General features: G+C 43.4%; 1 protein-coding gene across 4 annotated transcripts in view; it reads left to right on the forward strand.

Moving 5' to 3' along the window:
- LOC125457949 (glutamate-rich protein 6-like) overlaps positions 1–26,393 on the forward strand; it is a 66,833-nt gene extending 40,440 nt beyond the window's left edge. For 2 of the 4 annotated variants that reach the window (XM_048542766.2, XM_048542768.2), the window contains 8 exons: positions 2,755–2,847; positions 5,186–5,346; positions 8,430–8,497; positions 11,965–12,104; positions 14,947–15,032; positions 16,110–16,265; positions 24,411–24,636; positions 25,729–26,393. In XM_048542766.2, the coding sequence (XP_048398723.2) occupies positions 2,755–2,847; positions 5,186–5,346; positions 8,430–8,497; positions 11,965–12,104; positions 14,947–15,032; positions 16,110–16,265; positions 24,411–24,636; positions 25,729–25,962 (1,164 nt within the window). In that variant the 3' untranslated portion in view covers positions 25,963–26,393. The remainder of the gene's footprint in view (positions 1–2,754; positions 2,848–5,185; positions 5,347–8,429; positions 8,498–11,964; positions 12,105–14,946; positions 15,033–16,109; positions 16,266–24,410; positions 24,637–25,728) is intronic. The other 2 variants (XM_048542770.2, XM_048542769.2) reach the window with 2 other exon arrangements.
- Positions 26,394–26,795: the final 402 nt, after the last annotated feature.

Raw genomic sequence — 26,795 nt, forward strand, 5'->3', positions numbered from 1 at the left:
GCCTCATGGATGTTGGACAGGCTGTGGGGAGTCAGGAGGTGACTTACTCATCCCAGTGTTCCTAGCCTCTGACTTGTTCTTGTAGCCACTATGTTTATGTGGTGAGCGCAGGTGAGATTCTGGTCAATGTTAACCCTCACAATGTTGATGGCGGGGGGGAAGTTCTGTGATGGTAGCACCATTGAATGTCAAGGGATGCTGGTTAGGTTGTACTTTATTGGCGATTGGGGATTGCCTGGCATTTGTGTGGCGGGAATGTTTCAAATGATCTCAAAACAGGGAGAACCAGATTCAAACTATATCTCTTCACTGCAAAGGAAAGCACTGGTGTTAATCCTGAGACTTCAATTAACTTCCCACCAAGGTATCTGCTCATGGAAAAGCAAATGGCTGTTAATGCTGGAAATCTCAAATAAAAACGGAAAATGTTTCAATTACTTAGCGGGTCTGGCAGCATTTGTGGAGGAAGAAACAATGAATGAAATGTTGAAAGAGGATAGTTATTGGATTTGGAATGATACAATGGGCAGAGGCACCGCAGGTAGATTGCAACCCAAAGATGTGTGAAGTGACTTTGGAAGGAAAACCATGGAAAGGCAGTGTCTTATAAATGCTATTATTTTGAAACATTTGTTTGTTTCTGTATACACAAAGCGAAGGCGATAAGGCAAATCACTGAAGTATTCGGGCTTATTAAGGGAGGAAGAGTTCTTCTCACACAGTGAGCAATAGTTCTGTACCTGAGCCACAGGCTGCAGGTTAAAGACCGATGCTAGGATTTAGTAATCGAAGGAAGGTGTGTTCATAATGCAGACATAGAGGTCAAGTATTGTCAGACCTTCCAACAATCATCAATAGCAGGCTGTGACAGAGGGAGAGAAATTGGAGCTTCTACCATTGCTACCCATAGATAGAGGACTACCACAGCAAAGGATAAACGTCAACTTTCCTGTTCCTCTGAGGCTGCCTGGCGTGCTGTGTTCCTCCAGCTCCACACTTTGTTATCTCTGACTCCAGCATCTGCAGTTCTTACTATCTGTACCACGATGAAGGTGTGTGTTGCCCCAACAACTCAGACTCCTTGGGATGCTAGTTGGTTGGACTTTCAGTATGGATCCGATCGATACTAATAGCATGGGCTTTAGTCCCTGCCCTTGATAGGGTGGATTAGGGGCCTGCCTCATGGCCCTGCACTTGGGGGATGTTATCGTGACATGGATCAGACCGACCATAAGGCAGAGAAAGCAAGCAAGAAGAAGGAGATTATTCTTGAACTTTATAAATCACTGCTTTGGCCTCAGCAGGAGCATTGCAGATGATCCTGGATCCTACACTCCAGAAAAGATGTCCAACCTTTGGAAAAACATTCAGAGGGAGGAGGTTTCCTTGGAATTTTACCAGGGTGAAGAACTTCAGTTGTAAGAACACCTTGGAAAGGTTTGGATTGGTCTCCACTGAATAGAAATGGGTAAGAACCAAGGTTTTAAAGCCCATGAGAAGTTTCAAAGCAAATTGGAAACAAAACGCCCCTTTGCTGAGTAGGTGTTTAGCTATAAATTTGGAATGGTCCAATTGAAAAACCAATGGTAGCTGTTGTATTATTGCATAGACTCCTTTAAGATGTTAAGATGCCCCTTTAAGATAATTAGATGATATCATGACATGTGAGATTCCAGTATAGATCCCTTGCCTTCAGCAGTCACATGGAAGTGTGCAGTCAGTCAACCAGCCAGCTGTGTGTAATGTTGCAGTCATGGATGGTAGCCTTAACAACAGTAAGCATGTTGTTAGTAAACCTCAAGATGTTTGTCTCAACAAGAACTAGCATTCCTGGCATATTTTATAAGGACTAACATGGAGGGAATGTTCAGATATCATACAGGCAATGGTAGTTAACCAAGGAACCACATCAGAAACTGACATTCCAAATAACTTACACTAAGTGTGTGAGGGTGAGGAACCTGCAGGGTCTCAGACAAAGAGCGTGGTAATAAGCACTATGTGCGAAGGCTGTTTCAAAAAGGCAGCTCAAGTACAACAGTTTGGTTCCATAAGATTCCATAATTCCTTTAATAAGACATGGCTTTGTTTTTACTTTATATCTTCATGCTACAGAGAAGATTGGTAATGTGTAGGTATCACATTCGCAGGCAGTGCTGGTTTCAGAGCCAGTCACATGGACAGGGCAGTCGATATCCTCCAATTGTCCCAATCTCCCTCCTCCGTCTGCAGGCAGATATGAACCAATATACGTTTCTGAGGAAAACAGATTATGGTCCAATTGCTACATTGCATTCTGATTTATTTAGAGTAAATAAGGAGAAACTGATAGTTGGTGACATGATAAAATGGATTTAAAATGTTTTGCAAAAGAACTAAAGGAGAAATTAGGGGATTTTTTTTGTTTAATGCAACAAGTTACGATGACCTGGAATGCATTTCCTGAAGGGAAGTGGATTTCAACAGAAACCTCCAAAAGAGAATTAGATGAATATTTAAACATGTGCAGGGGCAACAGGGAAAGAACAGGGAGTGGGGCAGGCTGGATAATTCTTTCAGAGACCTGCCATGGGAATGAGAGGCCAGATGAGTTCTTCCTCTAGCTCCATCAATCTCAGACCAAATCCAGGCGCTCTGTTGTACACAGCAGCAGAGTTCCTTTTCCATTATCCTCACACAGCTGTAGCTGTTTCGGTTACAGACTTCAGTGTGCTGTGTAAAATTTAGAACTGACCACTGTGATTTCTTCTCTAGGTATCAGTCGGATTTGATTTGTGTCAATTTTGTGGCAAAAACCTAAAGCCCATACCTACTCTCAAACAACTGGGAGCAGAACCAATTGAAACTGTACGTACATTTAGACTTATGCTTTCCCCCCTTCTCGTCTAATTCCACAAGACCTTTATTTTGATCAATCAAATGCGATAATTCAAGTTCAGTGTTTCTTGCTGACCCTTCATCACTGAACCCATGTAACCATTCTTTGTGCGTGAGGTTTTACATTGTGTGTCATCAATCTATCTGATCCTGGTGCTAGTCCATGTCATCTCCAAACGTTGCAACTCCGAACGTTGCCTTTTTAGTTAATTCATGGCCTCTGGCTGCCATTGGTGAGATCAGATTTTATCGCACATTCTGAATTGTACTTCAGGAGTCAATGGCGAGCTACCTTCTTGAACCATTGCTCTCCACCTGATTGGTGTAGGGTGCACCCTCAGTGCCAGTTAGGAAGGAATTCTGGATTTTGACCCAGCAGCAGTGAATGAACAGCGTTATTGCTCCAAATCGGGGTGGTGCCCGGTTTGGAGGGGAGCTTGCAGGTCATCTTTGGAAGGTGTGTTCGAAGGAGTCTTGGCGAGTTGCTCTCAATGTGGGTCACTGATGAAGAGGCCACTTCACTGCCAAACCAAACGCCTTCCCTTTTCCTCTTCCATAAATTCCAGTTCATCCCAAATTCGGATCAGGCCCATTTGCCGCTGGAATCATGAGGTGATCTTGTTGAAAGGGCTTGACAGGATAGATGCAAAGGTAATGTTTCCTGTGGGTGATGAGTCTGGAAATCAGGAGTCACTGTCTCAAGATAAGGAATCAGCCTTTGAGACCAAGAAGGGAAAAAGGTTCACTCGAAGCTCTCCCTCAGATGTGGATGTTCATTTGTTGAATATAAATAGGCAGAGAGGAGTAGCTTTTTGGCTATAAAGGAAATTAAGGGATATGATGATAGCTCATGAACATGGAATGTAGGTAGAACATTAGCCATGATTTTATTCAATGGGCTTCAGCTTTGGAAAATGAAAAAACTTCTACTCCTGTTATTACGCATGCTCTGTTATTCAACACTGCACATTCAGCATAATCCTCGCCGTCTGAAATTGCTTCCTGGACTCCCAGTGCCAAATATTTAAAAATTCTTGCCATAGCATTTCTATATCTTTTCCCCATCTCTACAGTGGCAATAATACCCTACAAAACTCTACTAGATCTCTTGTGTGTCACTGTTCCTATTTTTCCTCAACTTCCCATTCTTCAAAATTCCCTCCACCGTCATCCTAACTTTTCAATTTTGTTTGAATTTCGCAAAGCTTTAAGGCATCTGCTCCCATTGCTCCCCACCGCTGCCTCTCTTCAAGCTATATCTTTATTTTTCCCTATTCTTAAATTATTTAGGGTGGAGACAAATGAAGGCTTTTCACTGCATTTCAACGTATTCTTACTGTAAAATACATGTGAGAACAACATTTTTAAAAATCTGTCACTCTGCCTCGGTTAGCTGCTTAATCAATTCAGTTAAGCCTCAGATTGCTTTATTCTGGTATCACTCAGCATCAGTCTTCAGGAGAAATGTGAAAGCTTTCTCAAGTGACTCACCCTCCTGAAGTTGTTTCCCTATTGATACAACCCTGCTGGTTGCCTGGTGTCTCCTTGAATAATGCAACTCAGGTCTAGAAAAAAAGCCTACGCATCCCATGTGTACGCATCCACTCCTTCCACTCCAACGGGTCAGTTCGTCAGTTAGAACATGGAACATAAAACAGTACAGCACGGTCCAGGCCCTTTGGACTACAAAGTTGTGCCTACCTTTTTTACTACCCTCCATACCCTACATTATGCTACATTATCCATATTCTGAAGAAGGGTCACAGGAATCGAAACATTAACTCCATTTCTCTTTCCACAGATGCTGAGTTCCTTCAGCAATTTCTGTTTTTGTTTGTTTCATATCACCACAGTCCACAGTTCTTTGTTTTATGAACGTATTTTCAATCAGGAAATTGCTGGAAGATCTCAGCAGGTCTGGCAGCATCAGTGGAGAGAAATCAGAGTTAACGCTGCGGGTCAAGTCACAAAGCATTAACACTGATTTCTCTTCACAGGTGCTGCCAGACCTACTGAGCTTTTCCAGCAACTTCTGTTTCTGTCTCTGATTTGCAGTTCTTTCAGTTTTATTTTAAATCTCTTTATATTAACTAATATTTAATTAATATTAACTAAAAATGGTTATATTATTACAGCTATAAATATAGTTTTTAGGGCTAAAATGATCAGAGAGAATGGAGAAAATATAGCTAAAGAAGAGTGAGTTGAATGGTGGAGCAGGCTGGAAGGGCTGAATGGCCTACTCCTGTTCCTATTTTCTACGTTTCTACATAAACCTTTAATAATGTGTTGCTTTTTAACTTGACAGCTGTTCTGCTGTAAACAATATCGCGATTTGTTTGAGTTCTTTATGAAAGAAGAGGATCTCATGCGTTTGAAAGTTGGTCTGCAAATGATTGATATCTCTCCTCACCTTCCGTTTGGTAGTGTACTCGAGAGGGCGCAAGCCAAGGATAAAGCAGCACTGAGGTAATTTACTACCTTTAGCCATTGCTTTTGTTCAGTTTCAAAGTTTAGCTTTAAGCAAAAAACAAAAAATGATACAGCACAGGAACAGACCCTTCAGCCCTCCATTCCTGCACCGTTTGCTCTTCAATACTGAAACGCTCTTCATTTACAGGATCCCTATCCCTCTATTCCCTTCCTATTCAAGTATTTATCCAGGTGTTTCTTCAACGCTGCTATTGTATCTGCTTCCACCATCTCCCCTGGCAGCAGAATTCCAGGCACTCACCACCCTTCGTGTGAAAAACTTGCCTCGCACATCTCTTCTAAGCTTCCTACTTTGCACCTTGAACCAGTATTCCCTCCACTCTGGCAAAAAGCCTCATACTTGCCACTCTACCCATGAAACTCACAATCTTATAAACTTCTATCAGGCCGCCCCTCAACCTCCTGCGTACCAGTGAAAACAAACCCAGTCCATCTAGCCTTTCTTCATAGCTAAAGTCCCTCATACCAGGCAACATCCTGGTGAGCCATTTCTGTACTGTCTTCAAAGCAACCACATACTTCTGGTGGTGTGGTGACCTGAACTGTATGCAATATTCCAAGTGTGGCTGAACTAAAGTTAGAACATAGAACATAGAACATTACAGCACAGTACAGGCCCTACGGCCCTCGATGTTGTGCCGACCTGTCATACCGACCTGAAGCTCGTCTAACCTACACTATTCCATGTACGTCCATATGATTGTCCAATGATGACTTAAACGTACCTAAAGTTGGCAAATCTACTACCGTTGCAGGCAAAGCATTCCATTCCCTTACTACTCTCTGAGTAAAGAAACTACCTCTGACATCTGTCCTATATCTTTCACCCCTCAATTTAAAGCTGTGCCCCCTCATGCTCGCCATCACCCAGCTAGGAAAAAGGCTCTCCCTATCCACCCTATCTAACCCTCTGATTACTTTATATGTTTCAATTAAGTCACCTCTCAAACTTCTTCTCTCTAATGAAAACAGCCTCAAGTCCCTCAGCCTTTCCTCGTAAGACCTTCCCTCCATACCAGGCAACATCCCAGTAAATCTTCTCTGCACCCTTTCTAAAGCTTCCACATCCTTCTTATAATGCGGAGACGAGAACTGTACACAATACTCCAAGTGCGGCCGCACCAGAGTTTTGTACAGCTGCAGCATAACCTCTTGGTTCCGGAACTCGATCCCTCTATTATTAAAAGCTAAAACACTGTATGCCTTCTTAATAGCCCTGTCAACCTGGGTGGCAACTTTCAAGGATCTGTGTACATGGACACCGATATCTCTCTGCTCATCTACACTACTAAGAATCTGACCATTAGCCCAGTACTTTGCCTTCCGGTTACTCCTACCAAAGTGCATCACCTCACACTTGTCTGCATTAAACTCCATTTGCCACCTCTCAGCCCAGCTCTGCAGCTTATCTATGTCTCTCTGCAACCTACAGCATCCTTCGTCACTATCCACAACTCCACTGACCTTCGTGTCGTCTGCAAATTTACTAACCCATCCTTCTACGCCCTCATCCAGGTCATTTATAAAAATGACGAACAGCTGTGGACCCAACACTGACCCTTGCAGTACACCACTAGTAACTGGTCTCCAGGATGAACATTTCCCATCAACTACCACCCTCTGTCTTCTTTCAGCAAGCCAATTTCCGATCCAAACTGCTATATCTCCCACAATTCTATTCCTCCGTTCTGTAAAGCTGCGGCATGATATGTCTGTCCTATTACTCAGTGCCCCTTCCAACAAAGGCAAGTGTGCAGTAGACCTTTTTACTGCCTTATCTACTTGCGTTACCACCTTCAGTGATGTGTGGACCTGCACACCCAGATCCCTCTGCATATCAATACTCCTAAGGGCTCTGCCATTCATGGTATAACTTACACCGTTGACTTTCCAAAATGCATCACCTGTCCGGATTAAACCTCATCGCCCATTTTTCTGCCCATGCCTCCAACTGATCTGTGTCCTGCTGTATCCTCTGACAGTCTTCCTCACAATCTTTGTATCGTTGTCTGCAAACTCACTAATTAGACCAGCTACATTTTCCTCCAAATCATTTATGTAAAAGCAATATTCCCTGCTGTTAAAAAAACACAAAATAGCTGTCTCAGTACATGAATCGCCATAGTCAATTACTAGAAGATGACATTAGGTGACTACCTGATCACAATTGTCTAATTAATTTGCATTTTGAAGCCTCATCTCCTTTTTGAGTGTTGATTAGTCCATCCCCAGTTGGTTTAAATTTCATGAAATGATTCAGGAAAGAATTGTAGTCCTCGCAAAGAAGACAGGAGAATAACTGAACCAGTATACCAAAGTAACTCAGTTTCCAGCTCATCGTATATTCTGAGTTTACTTTTGCACATTTCTCTGTTTCTATATTCCGTAGGATAAAGATAAAATCTTACATTTGTATGTTGTCTGAACTGAATCCTAGGAAATGCTACAGCACCATCACTGGTGGGAATTATAATTACAGCGTGACAAATGTGAAATGGAGTTTTCTTTTAATTCATTCATGGAATGGGCGTGTTGCTGACCTGGCAGCATTTATTGCCCATCCCTAAAGTTGACACGATGCTATGATCCAAAATATGACAACTTGAAGTCAGATTCAGACTCAAAATATGTGCAAACAACATGATTAGTTATTAAATTTTTACCAGCTCTGGTAGAACATGTTTTGATCCAAATAAATTTAATCAATTTTACTGTTACAGTATGTTTCTGTTGTTACTTAGTCAGACTAAGAGGAATTCAAGCTTCTGAGAAAAAATGTGCAAAATGCTTATTTCATCTCCACATTGAGGGTATGTTTCCAAACCAGCGATTCCCTTGCTTAGGAAAGCCAACGAAGAAGGGTCATACCAGACTCCAAACATTTACTCAGTTTTTCACTCTCCACAGATGCTGCTAAGCTTCTGCAGCGCTTTCTGTTTGTTTTATTTATTTCAGATTTCCAGCATCAGCAGTATTTTGCTTCTGTCACTGTGCTTGGCACAGCTTTGCCAGGACTCGTCAGCTATCAATGCATTTGTGCTTTTGTGATGTTTTGCCAGGTTACGTGACAGAGAAATGGAAAAATATCTGAAAAAGGCAAAAGAAGGCCAGAGCAAAATGTCAGCTGGTAGGTTTTCCTCATGTGGTTCACATTTTCATTTAACCTTCCTAATATGTTTAATTTTGTTTATGGAATTTTACTTTGTGTTTCCTAAAAAATGGATTGTGAAGTTGGGGAGTTTATATCAGCATAGATTGAGGATTGGTAAATGAAAATGGTTAACTGAGATAACAAGACATTTTGGGTTGGTAAGCTGTACCAAGTGGGATCTGTACTGAGGCCTCACCTATTTATAACGTATGATGCAGAGGTGCTGGTGTTAGACTGGGGTGTACAATGTCAGACATTACCCAACACCAGGTTAGAGTCCATGATAATGGGAACTGCAGATGCTGGAGAATCCAAGATAATAAAGTGTGAAGCTGGATGAACACAGCAGGCCAAGCAAGTTAGAGTCCAACAGGTTTATTCGAAATTACAATCACAAGTGACTTCATCTGATGAAGGAGCAGCGCTATGAAAGCTTGTGATTTTAAATAAACCATTTATGATCGACATTAATGACTTAGTGGAGTTGAGAAGAATGAGATGTGACCCTAATGAAACATACAAGAATTTTAGAGGGTTGACAGGGCGGAAATGAATAAGTTATTTCCCCTTGTGGTAGAATCTCAGACCAGACAGTGTAATCTCATAGAAAGAGGTTCCCCATTTAAGACAGAGATGCAGAGGAATTGCTTCTCTCACAGAAGTGTTATGGCACCGCAGAAGGACATTTGCTTCAACATTGGGCTGCACCAGCTTGAAAATTGAGCATCGTTAGCTCATGCCAATCTCCTGCTTTTACCCCATATCCTTCCATATTATTTTTATCCAAATATGCATCCAATGTCCGCTTGAATGTGTAAATTGAATTTCCCTCCACCGCCTTGACCAGGCAATGCATTCCATTCTCTAACCACTTGCTGTATGAACAAGTTTCGCTTCACCCTTGCTGTTTCTGCAGATCACTTTAAATTCATGTGTATTCTTGTTGCTTATACAAGCAGAAACAGCCTGTCTCTATCTACTCTATCCAGCCCGCTCATGATTTTGTAAACCTCGACGAGACCTCCTCTCAGCCTTCTCCTCTCCAAGGAGAACAATCACGTCTTCTTCAGTCTATCCTCATTACTGAAGTTCCTCATCCTTGGAGCTTTCTCCTTACGCGTTCACATCTTTCGCAAGATACGATGCCCAGAACTGTACACAATACTCCAGCTGAGGTCAAACAATGTCTTGTACAAGTTTAACATCACCTTCTTGCTTTTGATACTTTATGGCCCAATTAATAAAGCCAAGAATACTGTATCCTTTACTTACCGTTGTCTTTACCTGTCCTGCCACTTTCACTGATCGATGCACCCAGGTCTCACTGCTCCTTCACCCCCTTAGAATTGCGCACCTGTAATATATTGTCTTTCAATGTTCTTCCTACGAAAAATACATTACTGCAACTTCTCTGCGTGGAAAATACACTGCTGTCTAGCTACCCACTCCAACAACTTGTCGGTGTCCAACTCCACCTGACAAAGGAGCTGTGCTCTGAAAGCTTGTGATTTCAAATAAACCTGTTTTACTATAACCTGGTGTCATCTGACTTCTGGCTTTCTGGACATTGCTTGAATGAATGAATGATTTATTGTCATGTATATTTCACAATAAAATAGTGAAAAGCTTTCATTTGTTGCCATTGTCCTCCTTATAGTTTGCAGTTCTTCCAGGTTTTGTGTCATCTGTAAACTTTGAAATTGACCCTTGTACAACAAAATCTGGACTATTAATATACTTTAAGAAAAGGAAGGTCCCCTGGGAAACTCTACTACAAACCATCTTCCAACCCAAAAGAAATCCATTGACCATTCTTTATGTTTCCTCACAGAGTTGATGAGGCTGATTGGTTCAGTACAATCAAGGCTGAGGTAGACAGGTTTTTATTCAGTAAAGGAATCTTGGCATACGTGGTGATGAGTGTTATCAAATCAGCCATGATTTCATTGTAGGGCAGAGCAGATCAAATGGGCTGAATGGCCCGTTACTGCTGTTCCATCTTATGATCTTAACAGGCCGAGGATAATTTATATAAAGGTGCAACAGTGATGTGTGAGGAAGATACAAAGAGGGCTCATAGTAAGTATGGAGGGCAGTACTGTGGCAGGTGGACCAAATGCCCCCCTGCTGCTCTGTAACAATTCTGTTACTCTGAGATGGAGTAAAAGATGGGGAATTCACTTCGTGAGAAAGAATAGAAAACTAGCTGTACAGCGATAGCTCACTTGATTGCTTCTTGGGTGAAAGGATTATCACGATTCATAGAGTCATACAGAATGGAAGCAGACCCTTCAGTCCAACATAATCCCAAACTAAACAAATCCCACCTGCCTGCTCCTGGCTCATATCCCTTTAAACTGCTCCTATTCGCGTACTTATCCAAATGTACCCACATCCACCTCAAGATGTTCATTCCACATGTGAGCTACCCTTTGTGTAAAAAAATTTGCCCATATGTCTTTTTTAAATCTCTCATCTCACCCTAAAAATAAGCTCTGTGGTCTTGAAATCCCCCTCCAGGGAAAAGTCCCCTGCCATTAACCCTATCTCTACACCTCATTATTTTACAAAACTTCTATAAGATTGCCTCTCAATCTCCTACATTCCAGTGAAAAAATCCCAACCTATCCAGCCTTTCTTCATAACTCAAACCTTCCACACTTGGCAACATCCTGGTAAATCATTTCTGAAGCCTGTCCAGCGTAATGATATTCTTCCTCTAACTGGGTGACCAGAACAAGACACAATATTCCAAAGAGACCTGACCAACGTCCTGTACAAACTCAACATGACCTTCCAACTCCTATACTGAAAGGACTGAGCCATGAAGGCAAGCGTGCTAAATGCCTTTTTAACCACCCTGTCTAAATATGATGCAAACTTCAAAGAATTATGTACCTGAACCCCAAGGTCCCCCTGTTCTCCAACACTATTCGAGGCCCTACCATTAAATGGGTGACAGGTTGAGTAGATTGGGGCTACATTCTCTGGAGTTCAGATGAAAAATGATCTCAGATTCTTTACAGGCCTGACAGGTTACATGCTGAGAGCTTAGTTTTAATTTTTTTTCAAGATTCACTCATGGGACATAGGAGTCACTGGCCAGCCCAGCATTTATTGCCCATCTCCATTGCCCTTGAAAAGGCAGTGGTGAGCTGCCTTCATGAACCGCTACAGTCTGTGTGTTGTAGATACATCCAAAATGCCATTAATGTGGGAATTCCAGGATTTGACCCAGTGTTGGTAAAGGAACAGTGATATATTTCCAAGTCAGGATAGTGAATGGCTTGGAGGGGAAATTGAAGGTGGGGTTCTGATGTATCTGCTGCCCTCGCCTGTCTACATGTTGCATGTTTGAAAATGCTGACAGTTTTTGACATCTGTCTCATTGCTTTTCTCTCCCCATCTGTTTCTCACCTCACCCTCCACCACCTTGAATCCAGGACCAAAAAAACTGAGTACAATTACTTTTCAGTTATCCACATCATTAGATTTTGTAACGTTAAAGGAAGTAAAAGGTGAAAGTGAAAATTGGGAAAATGTTTTCACGGAGACAAGGGATGATTTATTCAGTTGGCACAAGGTATGTGTTGTCAAACTATGTTTTGTCAGTTTTATGATCTTACTGTTTATTGAGCCTATGGCATAGAACTACATAGAATAGACAGTAGACAATAGGTGCAGGAGTAGGCCATTCGGCCCTTCGAGCCAGCACCACCATTCATTACGATCATGGCTGATCATCCACAATCAGTATCCTGTTCCTGCCTTATCCCCATAACCCTTAATTCCACTATCTTTAAGAGCTCTATCCATCTCTTTCTTGAAAGTATCCAGAGAGTCGGCCTCCACTGCCTTCTGGGGCAGAGCATTCCATATATCCACCACTCTCTGGGTGAAGAAGCTTTTCCTCAACTCTGTTCTACCCCTTATTTTTAAACTGTGTCCTCTGGTTCTGGAATATACAAGACAAACATATCAGATGCTTTAATCCAACAGGCCTGGGCCACTGTTTACATTCCAGGTGGGCCTTCTCACCATTATTCTGCATCTATCCCTGTTTGGATAGCGTTCTAAACCTGACTGTGTTGAATGTATGCATTAGGAACATAGTCTCACATACGCAACACTTTTAAAGAAACCGAAAGAACGGTGGATGCCGTAAATCAGGAACAAAAACAGAAGTTGCTGAAAAAGCTCAGCAGGTCTGGCAATGTCTGTGAAGAAAAAATTAGAGCTGACATCTCAGGCCCGGAGACCCTTCCTCAAAGCTGTTGGTGACAAGAAAATTGTCAGTTTATATGCAGAAGATAGGGAGGGGGAGGGGATAAGAAGTAAAGGAAAGGTGGGGATAGAGCCCACGGGGGATCCAAGGGCCCAAACATTCCAAACAAAGCAACACCTGTACTTCCCACAATCTAGCTTACTGCATTCGCTGCTCACAATGTGGTCTCCTCTACCCTGGGGAAACGAAGTGTAAACTGGGTAACCACTTTGCAGAACATCTATGTTCTGCTCACAGAAAAGGCCCTGAGCTTCCAGTTGCCTGCACTTTAACACACCACCCTGTTCCCTGGCCAACATCTCTGCCCCAGGTTTGCTGCAGTGTTGCATCAAAGCTCAGCGCAAGCTGGAGGAACAACACCTCATTTTCCGGTTGGGGACCCTACAGCCCTCTGGATTCAATATCAAGTTCAATAATTTTAGGGCCTAAACTCCCCCATGTCCCAGCCCCCTATCACACATACCAGGCCTTGTTACCATATTGCTTATGATTACATACCCCCTGAAGTTAATCACCAATAGCCCTCATTAACAACTATTCACCCTCCCAGCCAAATCGTTAGCAACTCCTTTGTGTGTCCAACTGTTCTTCTCTCTGTTTGGGCTCTATCCTATCATTTACTCCTTACCCCTGCCCCTCCCTATCTTCTGCATATAAGCTGACGTTTCCCCAGCTACCATCAGTTCCAAAGAAGGGTCACTGAACCCAAAATGTTAACTCTGACTTTTCTTCACAGATGCTGCCAGCCCTGCTGAGATTTTCCAGCAACTTCTGTTTTTGCAACACTTTTATGTTTAACTTCATAGATCCCAGACACACGATAATGTGGTCAATGCTGAAATGGCCAAGTCTGCCATCCAATTCACTGCCAGTTCAGATCTGGCAACAATGCTGGCCGTGCCAGTGACACCCTTGCTGTGAAAGAATTGGGAAAAATAGACGGTTTCATGTTGATGAAGCTGTCTGTTGTTCATGCAATTCCAAAGTCAGAAAGCATAGGTGAATGACAAGGTGAAGACCAAAGTCAACAGACAGATCATACAGAATCTGTTTAGGGTGGTTGGTACCAAGTAGAGGAAATAGCTAGGGAGGAGTCCAAGGTTTCAGCGTTCAGCTACTATTAAACTACACTGTTACAGCTACTATAGGGGAGAGGCTGAATAGGCTGGCGCTATTTTCCCTGGAGTGTCAAAGGTTGAGCGCTGACCTTATAGAGGTTTATAAAATCATGAGGGGCATGGTAGGGAGTCCAAAACTAGAGGTCATACATTTAAGGAGAGAGGGGACAGATTTAAAAAGGACTTAAGGGCAACTTTTTTACACAGAGGGTGGTGCATGTATGAAACGAGCTGCCAGAGGAAGTGGTGGAGGCTGATACAATTACAGTGTTGAAAAGGCACCTGGATGGGTACACGAATAGGAAGGGTTTAGATGGATATTGTCCAAATGCTGACACATAAGACTGGATTTATTTAGGTTATCTGGTTGGCATGGACAAGTTGGACTGAAGGATCTGTTTCCATGCTCTGTGGCTCTAAATATTATGAGCGATACATGGTGACTCAATGATTTAGCACAGCTGCCTCACAGCACCAGGGATCTGGGTTCGATTTCAGCCTCAGGTAACTGTCTGTGTGAAGTTTGCACATTCTCTCCAGGTCCGTGTGGGTTTCCTCCTGCGCTCCAAAGATGTGCAGGTTAGGTGGATTGGTCATGCTAAATTACCCACAGTGTCCAGGGGTGTACAGGCTAGGTGGATTAGCCATGAGAAACGTGGTGATATGGTAGGGGGATGGGTCTGGCTGCGATGCTGTTTGAAGGGCTGAATATCCTGCTTCTATGCAGTAAGATTCTATGATATCACACAGTAATGATGAAGGAATGTTTGATTGGTAGCATGATCTTCTGCCTGACATTTATTATGATGTGACTATGGGTATTGTCCAAATGCTGAAGCAGTTTATCTGAAATCCCTCCCAATTTATGAAAGTATTAAACTTCTTAAAACAAAAACATCAACACCTTCAGCAAAATAGTGTCTCAAACAAACCGAATGCGTGTTCACTCTCACTGTGAAATTTCAAGGCAAATGTACAGACTGCAGCCTTCATCTTTGTTTCATGTTTATTTTTGTACAAAGGATCTTCAGCTGTCTTTCATGGTGAAATACTACAGGAATGGAAATAAGTTTCTTACTGCTTTCCCAGATGGAATGGCTCAAGTATTGTATCCTTTGTGGAAATTGAATTGCTTTAGATGTCAGATGCATTTCATTGGGACAACAAACATGCAGTATTTCCCTCCAAGTGATGTGGTGAAAGCTTTAATACAAATTATTGAGTGCACTCAGTTTGCCTGTCTTTTCTCCCGTTCCTTGTTTACAAAGATTGGGCCATGAACCTCCGTGAGGTTGGTCCACTTATGAGTGAAGTATTTAAGTGGTTTGTGAATACTTTCAACAGGATGGCTGACCCAAAGACTCCCCACTCTTTCTGCCTGTTGTCAGGTATGACTGTGAGGATTTACCAGCTGAGAGTTCACTTGTTTGTGACAAATGCACCTTCCATGGAAATAAACCCAGTGGAAGCACAGAACATGCAGCCCACAATCCCATTTTCTTACCCACCGGCTTCCAGTGGCAAAGAAATGTAGGCGGTAGATTGCCAGCCCACTGTGTACCAGTGCCAATGACTGATTTCAGCGCCTGTGACTCATGCTGGTTGCTTTCACGAGGATCTGCTCAAATGCTGTTACCCACCAGGCTGGGAGAGGGAATCTGGGTGGACACAGCCAGTGGGGTGCTTAGGTATTGCAGGATAACCCTTTCCTGAACCAGCCTCCTGGACTCATACTTCCTTGCATTGCTCACCAGCCAGGAGCCAGATACGATAGGCTTAGAGAGCGGCAGCTGCTAGAAACCTAAAATAAGAGCAGGAAATGCTGGAAAATACTCAACATTTGCAGAGATGAGTTCAGGATTATCAGGTCAGCCACGGTTTTATTGAATGGCGGAGCACAGGCAAAGAGCTGAATGGTCTAAGTCTGCTCATACAGCTTATGGTCTTACTAAGAAAATTGTGCATTTCAGGATTTCAGGACTTACAATGGGTTGTGGACCAAAGGTACGATCCTTTGCTGTTTGTAGTACTGCTACTTCAGTCCTAGCTGAGAGGGGTTGACATACTCCAGACTGGTGTTCAAACCCGCATCAGGCAATACCTGTACCTCCCCACGAGTTTCAGTCCTTCATATCAGAACAATAACATGACAGTTTGATTTGCCTCATTTCCTTAACAACAACAGCTACCCCTCTGGAAATCTGGCAGTTCAGATTTTTACTGACAAACAGAAGAAGATTAACTGCATTGTACAGGAGGACAAGGCCAACGATCCAGCAATTCGGGCAGTATTTTCCTCCTATGGGAGGTGTACCTGCTATCATCCGAATGGGGTGGTCTGGTAGGTGACATTCTCCCTATAATTAAACCACATTCAAAATCGTATCCTTTCAGTATCCATTCATCTTCTTCCATTATTCATTCACGGGATGAGGGTGGCATTGGCCAGGTAGCTTTTATTTCCCATCCCTAATTACCCCAGGGGGCAGTTAAGAGTCAGCCACATTGCTGTGGGTCTGGAGTCACAGACCAGGTAATGATGGCAGTTCCCTTCCCTAAAGGACATTAAGTAAACTGGACGGGTTTTTCCGACAATCGACAATGGTCATCATCAGACCCTTAATTCCAGATTTTTAAAAAGTGAATTCAGGTTCCACCATCTGCTGTGGCAGGATTCCCCAGAACATTAACGGTCTCTGCATTAACAGTCCAGACATAATACCACTAGGCCATCACATCCCCCCAACCAAGAGTAGGCAAATTGCTTGAGCAGTTAGTTGATTTCATTGTTGTTAATTGATTGTTGCAAAGACAGTGGCAATAGGGCAGCAATGGCCTTGTGGTATTATTGCTAGGCTATTAATAGAGAGACCCAGGTAATGTTCTGGAGCCACAGGTTTGAACCCTGTGACGGCAGATGGTGGAATTTGAATTCAATTTTTCAAATAATTTGGAATTAAGACTCTAATGATTGGCATGAAACCATTGGCAATTGTTGGGACAGACCCATCTGGTTCACAAATGTCATTTTGGGAAAGAAGTCTGCCATCCTTACCTGGTCCATCCTCCGTGTGATTCCAGACCCACAGCAATGTGGTTGACACTTAACTGCCCTCTGGACAACTAGGGATGGGCATTAAATGCTGGCCGGAGGAGGAGATACACTCTGTTTTTAAATGGTGTCTCCTAAGTTAGATTCCCCACAAAATGAAACATGTAAACTTTCAAGACCCCAAAGGATCTTGTCATTTTCAATCAAATCCTTCTTACTTTTCTAAACTCCAGTAAACACAAATCTAGCTCATCCAACCTTTCCTCATGAGACAACTCATTCAATCTTCATATAGAAAACCTTCTTTGAATTGTTTACAACACATTTATATCCTTCCTTTAACTGGGTGATGATAGAATTTCAGGTCCAGTCTTGCCAGTGCCCTGTATAACTGAAGTATAATGTTGCTACTTTGTGTTCATTTCATTTGCCATAAACTACAGCATTCTATTAGCCTTTCAAATAATTTACTTGCGTAACTATGCCACTAGCAATTTAGAAACAGTACCTTCAGTCCCTGCATCTGAGTCATTTATTTAATTGCAAAAAGTTGAGGCCGTACCACTGATCCCTGAGGCACGCCATTCGTTATACTTTCTCAGTCAGAAAGATAGACACGCATGCCTACTCTCTAGTTCTTAGAAACAATGAAACCCTGAGCAGGAGCAAGCTATTTGGCCCTTTAAACTTGCTCCACTATTCAGCATGATCATGGTTGATCTTCAATAAAAACAACATATTCCCGTTTTCTACCCATATTCCTTGATACCTTGAATATCTAAAACTTAAAATCTTTCTGGAATATTCTTATTGACTCAGCTCCCCAGCCTTCTGTTGTCAGGTTGACTACCCTCTGAGTGAAAAGTCGTTCCTTCATCTAAGTCACAAATAGTCTATCCTATATCCTGAGACTCTAACCCCTGGTTCTAGTCTTCCCAAACACTGGGAACATCCTCCGTGCATGTAGTCTATCTAGCCCTGTTAGAATTTTATATATTTCAATTACTTCCCTCTCAATCTTCTAAACTCTAATGAATACCAGTCCCAGTTGAAGCAATCTCACCTCATATGACAGTGTTGTCATTCCCTGGTATCAGTTAAAGATCACATGACACCAGGTTTTAATCTGACAGCTTTATTCGAAGACACAAGCTTTCGGAGTCTCGCTCCTTCTTCGGGTGTCAGTGAGAGAGGTGGCATCAGACACAGAATTTATAAACAAAAGATCAAAGGGTCATAGAACTAATGTGAATGTGCTGAACAAACCCAAGATGGCTGTTAAATCTTTAGTCAGTTAATAGTAAACAGATCCCAGAGTAAAACTTGATTTGACAAATCATAAGCTTAATTTTTGTCAGTTGATTAACATGGCAGTTAGTCACTGAACTATTCACACCAATGTTCCTTAAAGAACAAACACAGGTCCATTACATTCAAAGAAATGATATATGTATGACCCCTTAACAACATAAACAGCAAAGTTTCAGTCTACTTTACCCCAGCAGTATCCTTTTCAGATATTCAATCCCAGTAATAACACTTCTAACTTGACTTTTAAAATTCTTAATTAACCGACCCTTTGCAGATTTTCTGGAGCAGGTTCAGAGGAGGTACATGAGAATAGTCCCAGGATTGAAAAGCTTAACGTGAGGTACATTTGAGAACTCTGGGTGTATACTCAATAGAGTTTAGAAAAATGATGGGGTATTTAATTGAAACTTACAGAATACTCAATGGCCTGGACAGAGTGGATATTGGAAAGATGTTTCCGTTGGTATGAGACACTGGGACCAAAGGGCACAGCCTTAGAGTAAAGGGAAGACCTTTCAGATTAGAGAGAAGGAGAAACTTCTTCAGTGATAATGGGAACTGCAGATGCTGGAGAATCCAAGATAATAAAATGTGAGGCTGGGTGAACACAGCAGGCCCAGCAGCATCTCAGGACCACAAAAGCTGACGTTTTCGGCCTAGACCCTTTATCAGAGAGGGGGATGGGGTGAGGGTTCTGGAATAAATAGGGAGAGAGGGGGAGGCAGACTGAAGATGGAGAGAAAAGAAGATAGGTGGAGAGGAGAGTATAGGTGGGGAGGTAGGGAGGGGATAGGTCAGTCCAGGGAAGATGGACAGGTCAAGGAGGTGGGATGAGGTTAGTAGGTAGGAGATGGAGGTGCAGCTTGGGGTGGGAGGAAGGGTTGGGTGAGAGGAAGAACAGGTTAGGGAGGCAGAGACAGGTTGGACTGGTTTTGGGATGCAGTGGGTAGAGGGGAAGAGCTGGGCTGGTTGTGTGGTGCAGTCGGGGGAGGGGACGAACTGGGCTGGTTTTGGGATGCGGTGGGGGAAGGGGAGATTTTGAAGCTGGTGAAGTCCACATTGATACCATTGGGCTGCAGGGTTCCCAAGCGGAATATGAGTTGCTGTTCCCGCAACCTTCGGGTGGCATCATTGTGGCACTGCAGGAGGCCCATGATGGACATGTCATCAAAAGAATGGGAGGGGGAGCTGAAATGGTTCGCGACTGGGAGGTGCAGTTGTTTATTGCGAACCGAGCGGAGGTGTTCTGCAAAGCGGTCCCCAAGCCTCCGCTTGGTTTCCCCAATGTAGAGGAAGCCACACCGGGTACAGTGGATGCAGTATACCACATTGGCAGATGTGCAGGTGAACCTCTGCTTAATATGGAAAGTCATCTTGGGGCCTGGGATAGGGGTGAGGGAGGAGGTGTGGGGGCAAGTGTAGCATTACCTGCGGTTGCAGGGGAAGGTGCCGGGTGTGGTGGGGTTGGAGGGCAGTGTGGAGTGAACAAGGGAGTCACGGAGAGAGTGGTCTCTCCGGAAAGCAGACAGGGGTGGGGATGGAAAAATGTCTTGGGTGGTGGGGTCAGATTGTAGATGGCGGAAGTGTCGGAGGATGATGCGTTGTATCCGGAGGTTGTTGGGGTGGTGTGTGAGAACGTGGGGGATCCTCTTTGGGCGGTTGTGGCGGTGGCAGGGTGTGAGGGATATGTTGCGGAAAATGCGGGAGACGCGGTCAAGGGCGTTCTCGACCCCAGGAACTCCCCACCTACGTCCGTGACACCACCCACGCCCTCCACCTCCTCCAGGATTTCCAATTCCCTGGCCCCCAACACCTCATTTTCACCATGGACGTCCAGTCCCTATACACCTGCATTCCACATGAAGATGGCCTCAAGGCCCTCCGCTTCTTCCTGTCCCGCAGGCCCGACCAGTCCCCCTCCACCAACACCCTCATCCGCCTAGCTGAACTCGTCCTCACCCTCAACAACTTCTCTTTCGATTCCTCCCACTTCCTACAGACTAAGGGGGTGGCCATGGGCACCCGCATGGGCCCCAGCTGTGCCTGCCTCTTTGTAGGTTACGTGGAACAGCCCCTCTTCTGCACCTACACAGGCCCCAAACCCCGCCTCTTCCTCCATTACATTGATGACTGTATCGGCGCCGCCTCTTGCTCCCCAGAGGAGCTCGAACAGTTCATCCACTTCACCAACACCTTCCACCCCAACCTTCAGTTCACCTGGGCCATCTCCAGCACATCCCTCATCTTCCTGGATCTCTCAGTCTCCATCTCAGGCAACCAGCTTGTAACTGATGTCCATTTCAAGCCCACCGACTCCCACAGCTACCTAGAATACACCTCCTCCCACCCACCCTCCTGCAAAAATTCCATCCCCTATTCCCAAATCCTCTGCCGCATCTGCTCCCACGATGAGGCATTCCACTCCCGCACATCCCAGATGTCCAAGTTCTTCCAGGACCGCAACGTTCCCCCACAGTGGTCGAGAACGTCCTTGACCGCGTCTCCCGCATTTCCCGCAACACATCCCTCACACCCCGCCCCCGCCACAACCGCCCAAAGAGGATCCCCCTCGTTCTCACACACCACCTCACCAACCTCTGGATACAACGCATCATGCTCCGACACTTCCGCCATCTACAATCCGACCCCACCACCCAAGACATTTTTCCATCCCCACCCCTGTCTGCTTTCCGGAGAGACCACTCTCTCCGTGACTCCCTCGTTTGCTCCACACTGCCCTCCAACCCCACCACACCCGTCACCTTCCCCTGCAACCGCAGGAAATGCTACACTTGCCCCCACACCTCCTCCCTCACCCCTATCCCAGGCCCCAAGATGAATTTCCACATTAAGCAGAGGTTCACCTGCACATCTGCCAATGTGGTATACTGCATCCACTGTACCCGGTGTGGCTTCCTCTACATTGGGGAAACCAATCGGAGGCTTGGGGACTGCTTTGCAGAACACCTCTGCTCGGTTCGCAATAAACAACTGCACCTCCCAGTCGCAAACCATTTCCACTCCCCCTCCCATTCTTTAGATGACATGTCCATCATGGGCCTCCTGCAGTGCCACAATGATGCCACCCGAAGGTTGCGGGAACAGCAACTCATATTCCGCTTGGGAACCCTGCAGCCCAATGGTATCAATGTGGATTTCACCAGCTTCAAAATCTCCCTTTCCCCCACCGCATCCCAAAACCAGCCCAGTTCGTCTCCTCCCCCGACTGCACCACACAACCAGCCCAGCTCTTCCCCTCCACCCACTGCATCCCAAAACCAGTCCAACCTGTCTCTGCCTCCCTAACCTGTTCGTCCTCTCACCCATCCCTTCCTCCCACCCCAAGCCGCACCTCTATCTCCTACCTACTAACCTCATCCCACCTCCTTGACCTGCCCATCTTCCCTGGACTGACCTATCCCCTCCCTACCTCCCCACCTATACTCTCCTCTCCACCTATCTTCTTTACTCTCCATCTTCGGTCCGCCTCCCCCTCTCTCCCTATTTATTCCAGAACCCTCACCCCATCCCCCTCTCTGATAAAGGGTCTAGGCCCGAAACGTCAACTTTTGTGATCCTGAGATGCTGCTGGGCCTGCTGTGTTCATCCAGCCTCACATTTTATTATCTGAGAAACTTCTTCAGCCAGACAGTGGTGAACCTGTGGAATTCACTGCCACAGAAGGCTGGGGAGGTCAGGTTATTGAGTATACTTCAGACTGAGATAGACAGGTTCTTGATTGTCAAGGGGATCAAGGATTATGAGGAGAAAGTGGGAGAAAAGGTTTGAGAGACTTACCCGCCATGATTGAATGACCAATGTCTTATGGTCTTTTTGGACTGCTGAAATGTTTTAAAGACTTCTTTCTGGTTTGGCTAGCCTGGATTCCTTTTTAGTTTTGACAGTTAAGAGATTTCTTCAAACATTCACAACCCAAAGCTTCTACCAACCAAAAATCTGCCCTGCTCAAAATTGAATGAAAATGTTTCTTCTGAACTGAACACAAACTAAGTTACCGGTGGCCCCAATGATTTTCTTCTATATGTCATAAACGCAGCAGTGTAAAGACTTCATTAATTAACACCACAGATATCTGGCTAGGCACTTACTATAACATATGATTTTTTGGAAATTATATATTTAAGTCACATTTCGAAATGACTTTCTGATCCATTAAAGTCACCTTCTCAGAGCTGAAACCAAAACTCCTAAGCATCTATTTAAAAAAATTCAAATTTTAAAATGGTAATGTATAATATACACATTTATCAGACCAGAGATCCCTTTAGGTGTCTTCCTATAAACTTTGTAAAACAACAAGGTCACCTTAGCAGAACTGCTGAGAGTTCCAGAACAAAGGTTTTGGTAAAAAGTTTGAGTTTGGAACACACAGGTTACACAAGAAAACGGGGATTGAACTCATCAGTAATGTTAAAGTAGTTTATTAAGAAACACTGATTGTAATGCATGAAGTGCATGAACAAGTGTACAACCTGTAACAGGCAAGAGTTGGTTTGCTGTTCTGCAAGGATCTAAGATCTGGGCAGGTAGCCCAGTAATACAAGCTGAGTATTGATCTCCATAATTCACGGCAAGTGATTGTGGCCAATCCTGCTAGTTACCAAAGTGTGAAGAAATTATTTTCCCATCTTCTTCTATCTGTGAAAGGCTGCAATCAGAATGGATTACTTTAAGAAACTCTTGCCAATCTGCTTTTCTTCCCTCTCAAGAGCCTGTTTCTGATGTATTCTACTGGTTTGTTTATCTTCAGCTTGTGAGATCCTATCTTATCAGGAATGTCTGTCATCTCTCAATATCTCCAATTGGCCCATCATGCGTTTTCAACCAGAAAGCATTCTTCATAATATTCAAACTTCTTAAGATTTTATAACGTTGTTGCACAACAATTTCTTACACTGCTGGTGTTTTAGTTGGATGTGCAACTGAGAAAGTAGATTATTGTGGTTGCATTGCTGTTTGTGGGATCTTACTGTACACAAATTGGCTGCCACTAAATTAGTTTAATGGTGTCCTTAGATTGTGAAAGATACTACAGACGGTTATTCTACAGTACCTTAGTGAGACCACACCTGGTGGCATTCTGTTTTGGTCTCCTTATCTGAGAAAGGATGTTCGGGCTGTAGAGTGCGCGCAACAAGATTTACAAGATTCATTCCTGGAATTGCAGGACTGACATAGCAAAACACACTGCATTGGTTAGGACTATATCCTATGAAGTTTAGAAGAATGAGGTGTCTCTCAGAGAAACCTGTGAAATTCTAACAGGACTAGAAGGGATTAATGCAGAAAGAATGTTCCCAATGTCTGGGGAGTTCAGAACTGGAGTCACGGTCTAAGAAAATGGGCTGGGCCAATTAGGACTGAGGTGAGGAGGAATTTCTTCACCCAGAGAGTGGTGAACCTGTGGAATTTTCTGCTACAGAAATCAGTTGAGACCAGAACATTGAAAGAATTAAGGAGGAATTAAATATGGTTCTTAAAACTAAAGAGATCAAAGGATGTGGGGAGGAATTGGGAACATGGCACTCGCTTGGATGATCAACCACGCTCATATTGAATAACAAAGCAGGCTGTGAGGGACAAATAGCCTATTCCTGCTCCTGGTTTCTATGTTTTTCTTCTAGGATAATGAGTTATTAATTCCTAATATAATAAATACTAACTTGTGTAGGTTCCTGCTCAAGAAAAGCCTAAACTTTAAAATGCTTATACTTGCTTTCAAATCCCTCTGTTGTCTCTAACTACATCTGTAGCCTCATCCAGCCCCCTACAAACCTCAAGATATCTATATTCCTCTAATTCCGATCACTTGTACATTCCTAGTTATAACTGCTGCACCATTGGTGTCAAACTCTGGAATTCTCTCCCTACAACTGTCCCTTTCTCTACGTCACTTTCCTCCTTCGAGACGCTTCTTAAAAGTTACGCCTTCAATCAAACTATTGTCGTCTGAGCTGAGACCTTTTTATTCGGACTGAATGTCATATTTTCTTTGAGAAAGATGTAGAATGTTTCATTGTGTTATGGGCAGAACACATCTATAAATAGTTCTTGTTGAAGTCTCATGTATGTATAATGGATGCGTGTGTCTTTTATACACAGGATAAATATAAACGTATTGGGTGGCCACTGTTTGGATAATCAAGGCAGCAGAGTGAGGCGTTGGTACTGGAGAGACCGTTTGTCTCTTGCCTTTATTCCTTTTAAACCAATTTTCATATCGTTAAATGAAAACATTGGTGTCAGGATTATAGAGCAAGAACGGATTTTCATTAATTTTCTGGCAATGGGGAAGCAAGCAAAGTTCAAAGTGGGAACGAAACTGAAGGTAAAACAGTCAGTTTGTGTAAACTATTTGCTTTATTTTCTACCGCATTCATTTCTCCCACACCCTCATTCCAAACCCTTACTTCATTCCAATAGTTTGATAGCTGCAGCAGCAGGTCTGAAAGCCAATAATACAAGATTAGAATTGAAGAAATATACAACTTGTTTAGCTGTCTGAGATCTGGGCACCACATTAATCGACTATGGTGACTGTACAGTGGAAGTTAAAATCAGATCAACCTTGACCTTACTGAATGGCAATCTAGGGCAGAATGACCTAAATCTTGTTCCTTATTCATACATCGGGAGATAGGCGTAGAGGCAGTATTACCATACAAAGAATGCACAGACCCAGATTGACCCTGTCAAGGGAGAGGAGCTCAAATCCCACTTGGGATTGATAGAATTAAAATTCAATTCATAAAACATTCTGGAATTGAAATTTAGTATTGTCCACTTATTATTCTATTTGTTTTACACACAAAAGCATTGAAACTAGGAATAGATATTTTAGAAGTGTGTGTTAGTGTAAGTATAAGGGAAATTTGCATATTTCAGGTTTGCTGTTTATTAAGTGGCTGCAGGATATCCAATAGCAGCAAGAATACGTTCAGTCTGACTCACAGGGCAGGCTGCTGCTGAAAAATATCCTACCCCGATAGATTTTCTTCCTTCAAAGAAGCTGTAAATGAATTCTTGGGATAGAAATACAGCATATTAAATAACAGATGGACCATTTACACTCAGTTTTTGCAGCCAGGCAAGAAGAATGAGCAAATTCCCAATTTCTACAATCGTTGGAGTTTAACTGTCCCATTAACTGTATCTTTGTAGATAACATGGGGTAGAGCTGGATGAACACAGCAGGCCAAGCAGTATCAGAGGAGCAGGAAGGCTGACGTTTCGGGCCTAGACCCTTCTTCATTTTTCTGAAGAAGGGTTTAGGCCACAAATGTCAGCCTTCCTGCTCCTCTGATGCTGCTTGGCCTGCTGTGTTCATCCAGCTCTACACCTTGTTATCTCAGATTTTCCAGCATCTGTAGTTCCTACTATCTCTGAAACTGTATCTTCCTGCTTGCTTTCTTTCCTTCAGTTCAGAAGAACATCAAAGCTAACACTTACGAACAGTTTGATAACGGAGGATGAGCTTCTCCTTCAGGCCAGCCAGCTGAAGGTTCGAACAGCAATCAACAAAATGTACATTGCTCTGAACTTTCCAAGTAATGACCCAGAAAAAATTCCACTTCCAACTTTCCTTACTTCTCAACAACAAAGGCTCTCCCAACTCCGGGAAACTATTAGGATGGAAGAAAGTATTAAGATGTAAAAAAGTCACCTCTGGACTAGAGATGAAGACACTCAATAGGATACAGTACAATCTCTGTATGGAGTCAGGGCTAGGTGTGGAGTGATTGTGTAGTATATACAAGTATTTGAATTTCAATTTGGAATGAAGAATTGTCAAAATGAAACAAAGATCTCCAGCAATTGTCCCAACATTGCATCTGGGAGTAACATTGGTCAAAATAAGGAGCCTGGTTTTAGGTTGAAGGTCCTGGCCTGCCTTTCTAAGTCGGACCCACAAGTTTTTGATTGTACCAGAATGGAGGTGTTGTCTTAAATCTTACATACTGTTATTCTTAGAGTCGATTAGGTTTATTGTGAAGATCACAAATTTATTTTTCAATCAATTTTTGGGTATATTAACAATGCTGTGTCTTCAGTTGAAAACAAATCTTAATAAAACTCAATCTTTCTAAAGCTGATTATTTCACAAAATGCCCTGTTTGTCATGTTTCAGTCTTGAGTTTCGCCAGAGCAAGGTACTGGTAGGAAGAAAGGCGAGAATAATGCTAACACCAGTTGGTGCTTAGAAGCGGATCAATAAACAATGAGGCAATAAACATTTCTGATAAAACAATGAAGAAGACAACAGAGGGCGGAATTTGGAGTGTTTAAAGTGCCAAGACTATGCCATTACTTAGTTCAATTTCAGCAAGTTAGATGTTTTAATTGCTTATAGTTAATCCGGTAATCTCCAAATTACTTCCAGTGAGGTTAGACCGGGAGGATATGCCAGATGAATGCATGGCTAAAGAATTGGGGTGGGATGGGGGCGGGTACGCGGTCAGGGATTCAGATTCCCGGATCATTGGGATC

Source organism: Stegostoma tigrinum, chromosome 14, assembly GCF_030684315.1.
Source record: "Stegostoma tigrinum isolate sSteTig4 chromosome 14, sSteTig4.hap1, whole genome shotgun sequence".
Lineage (NCBI taxonomy): Eukaryota > Metazoa > Chordata > Chondrichthyes > Orectolobiformes > Stegostomatidae > Stegostoma > Stegostoma tigrinum.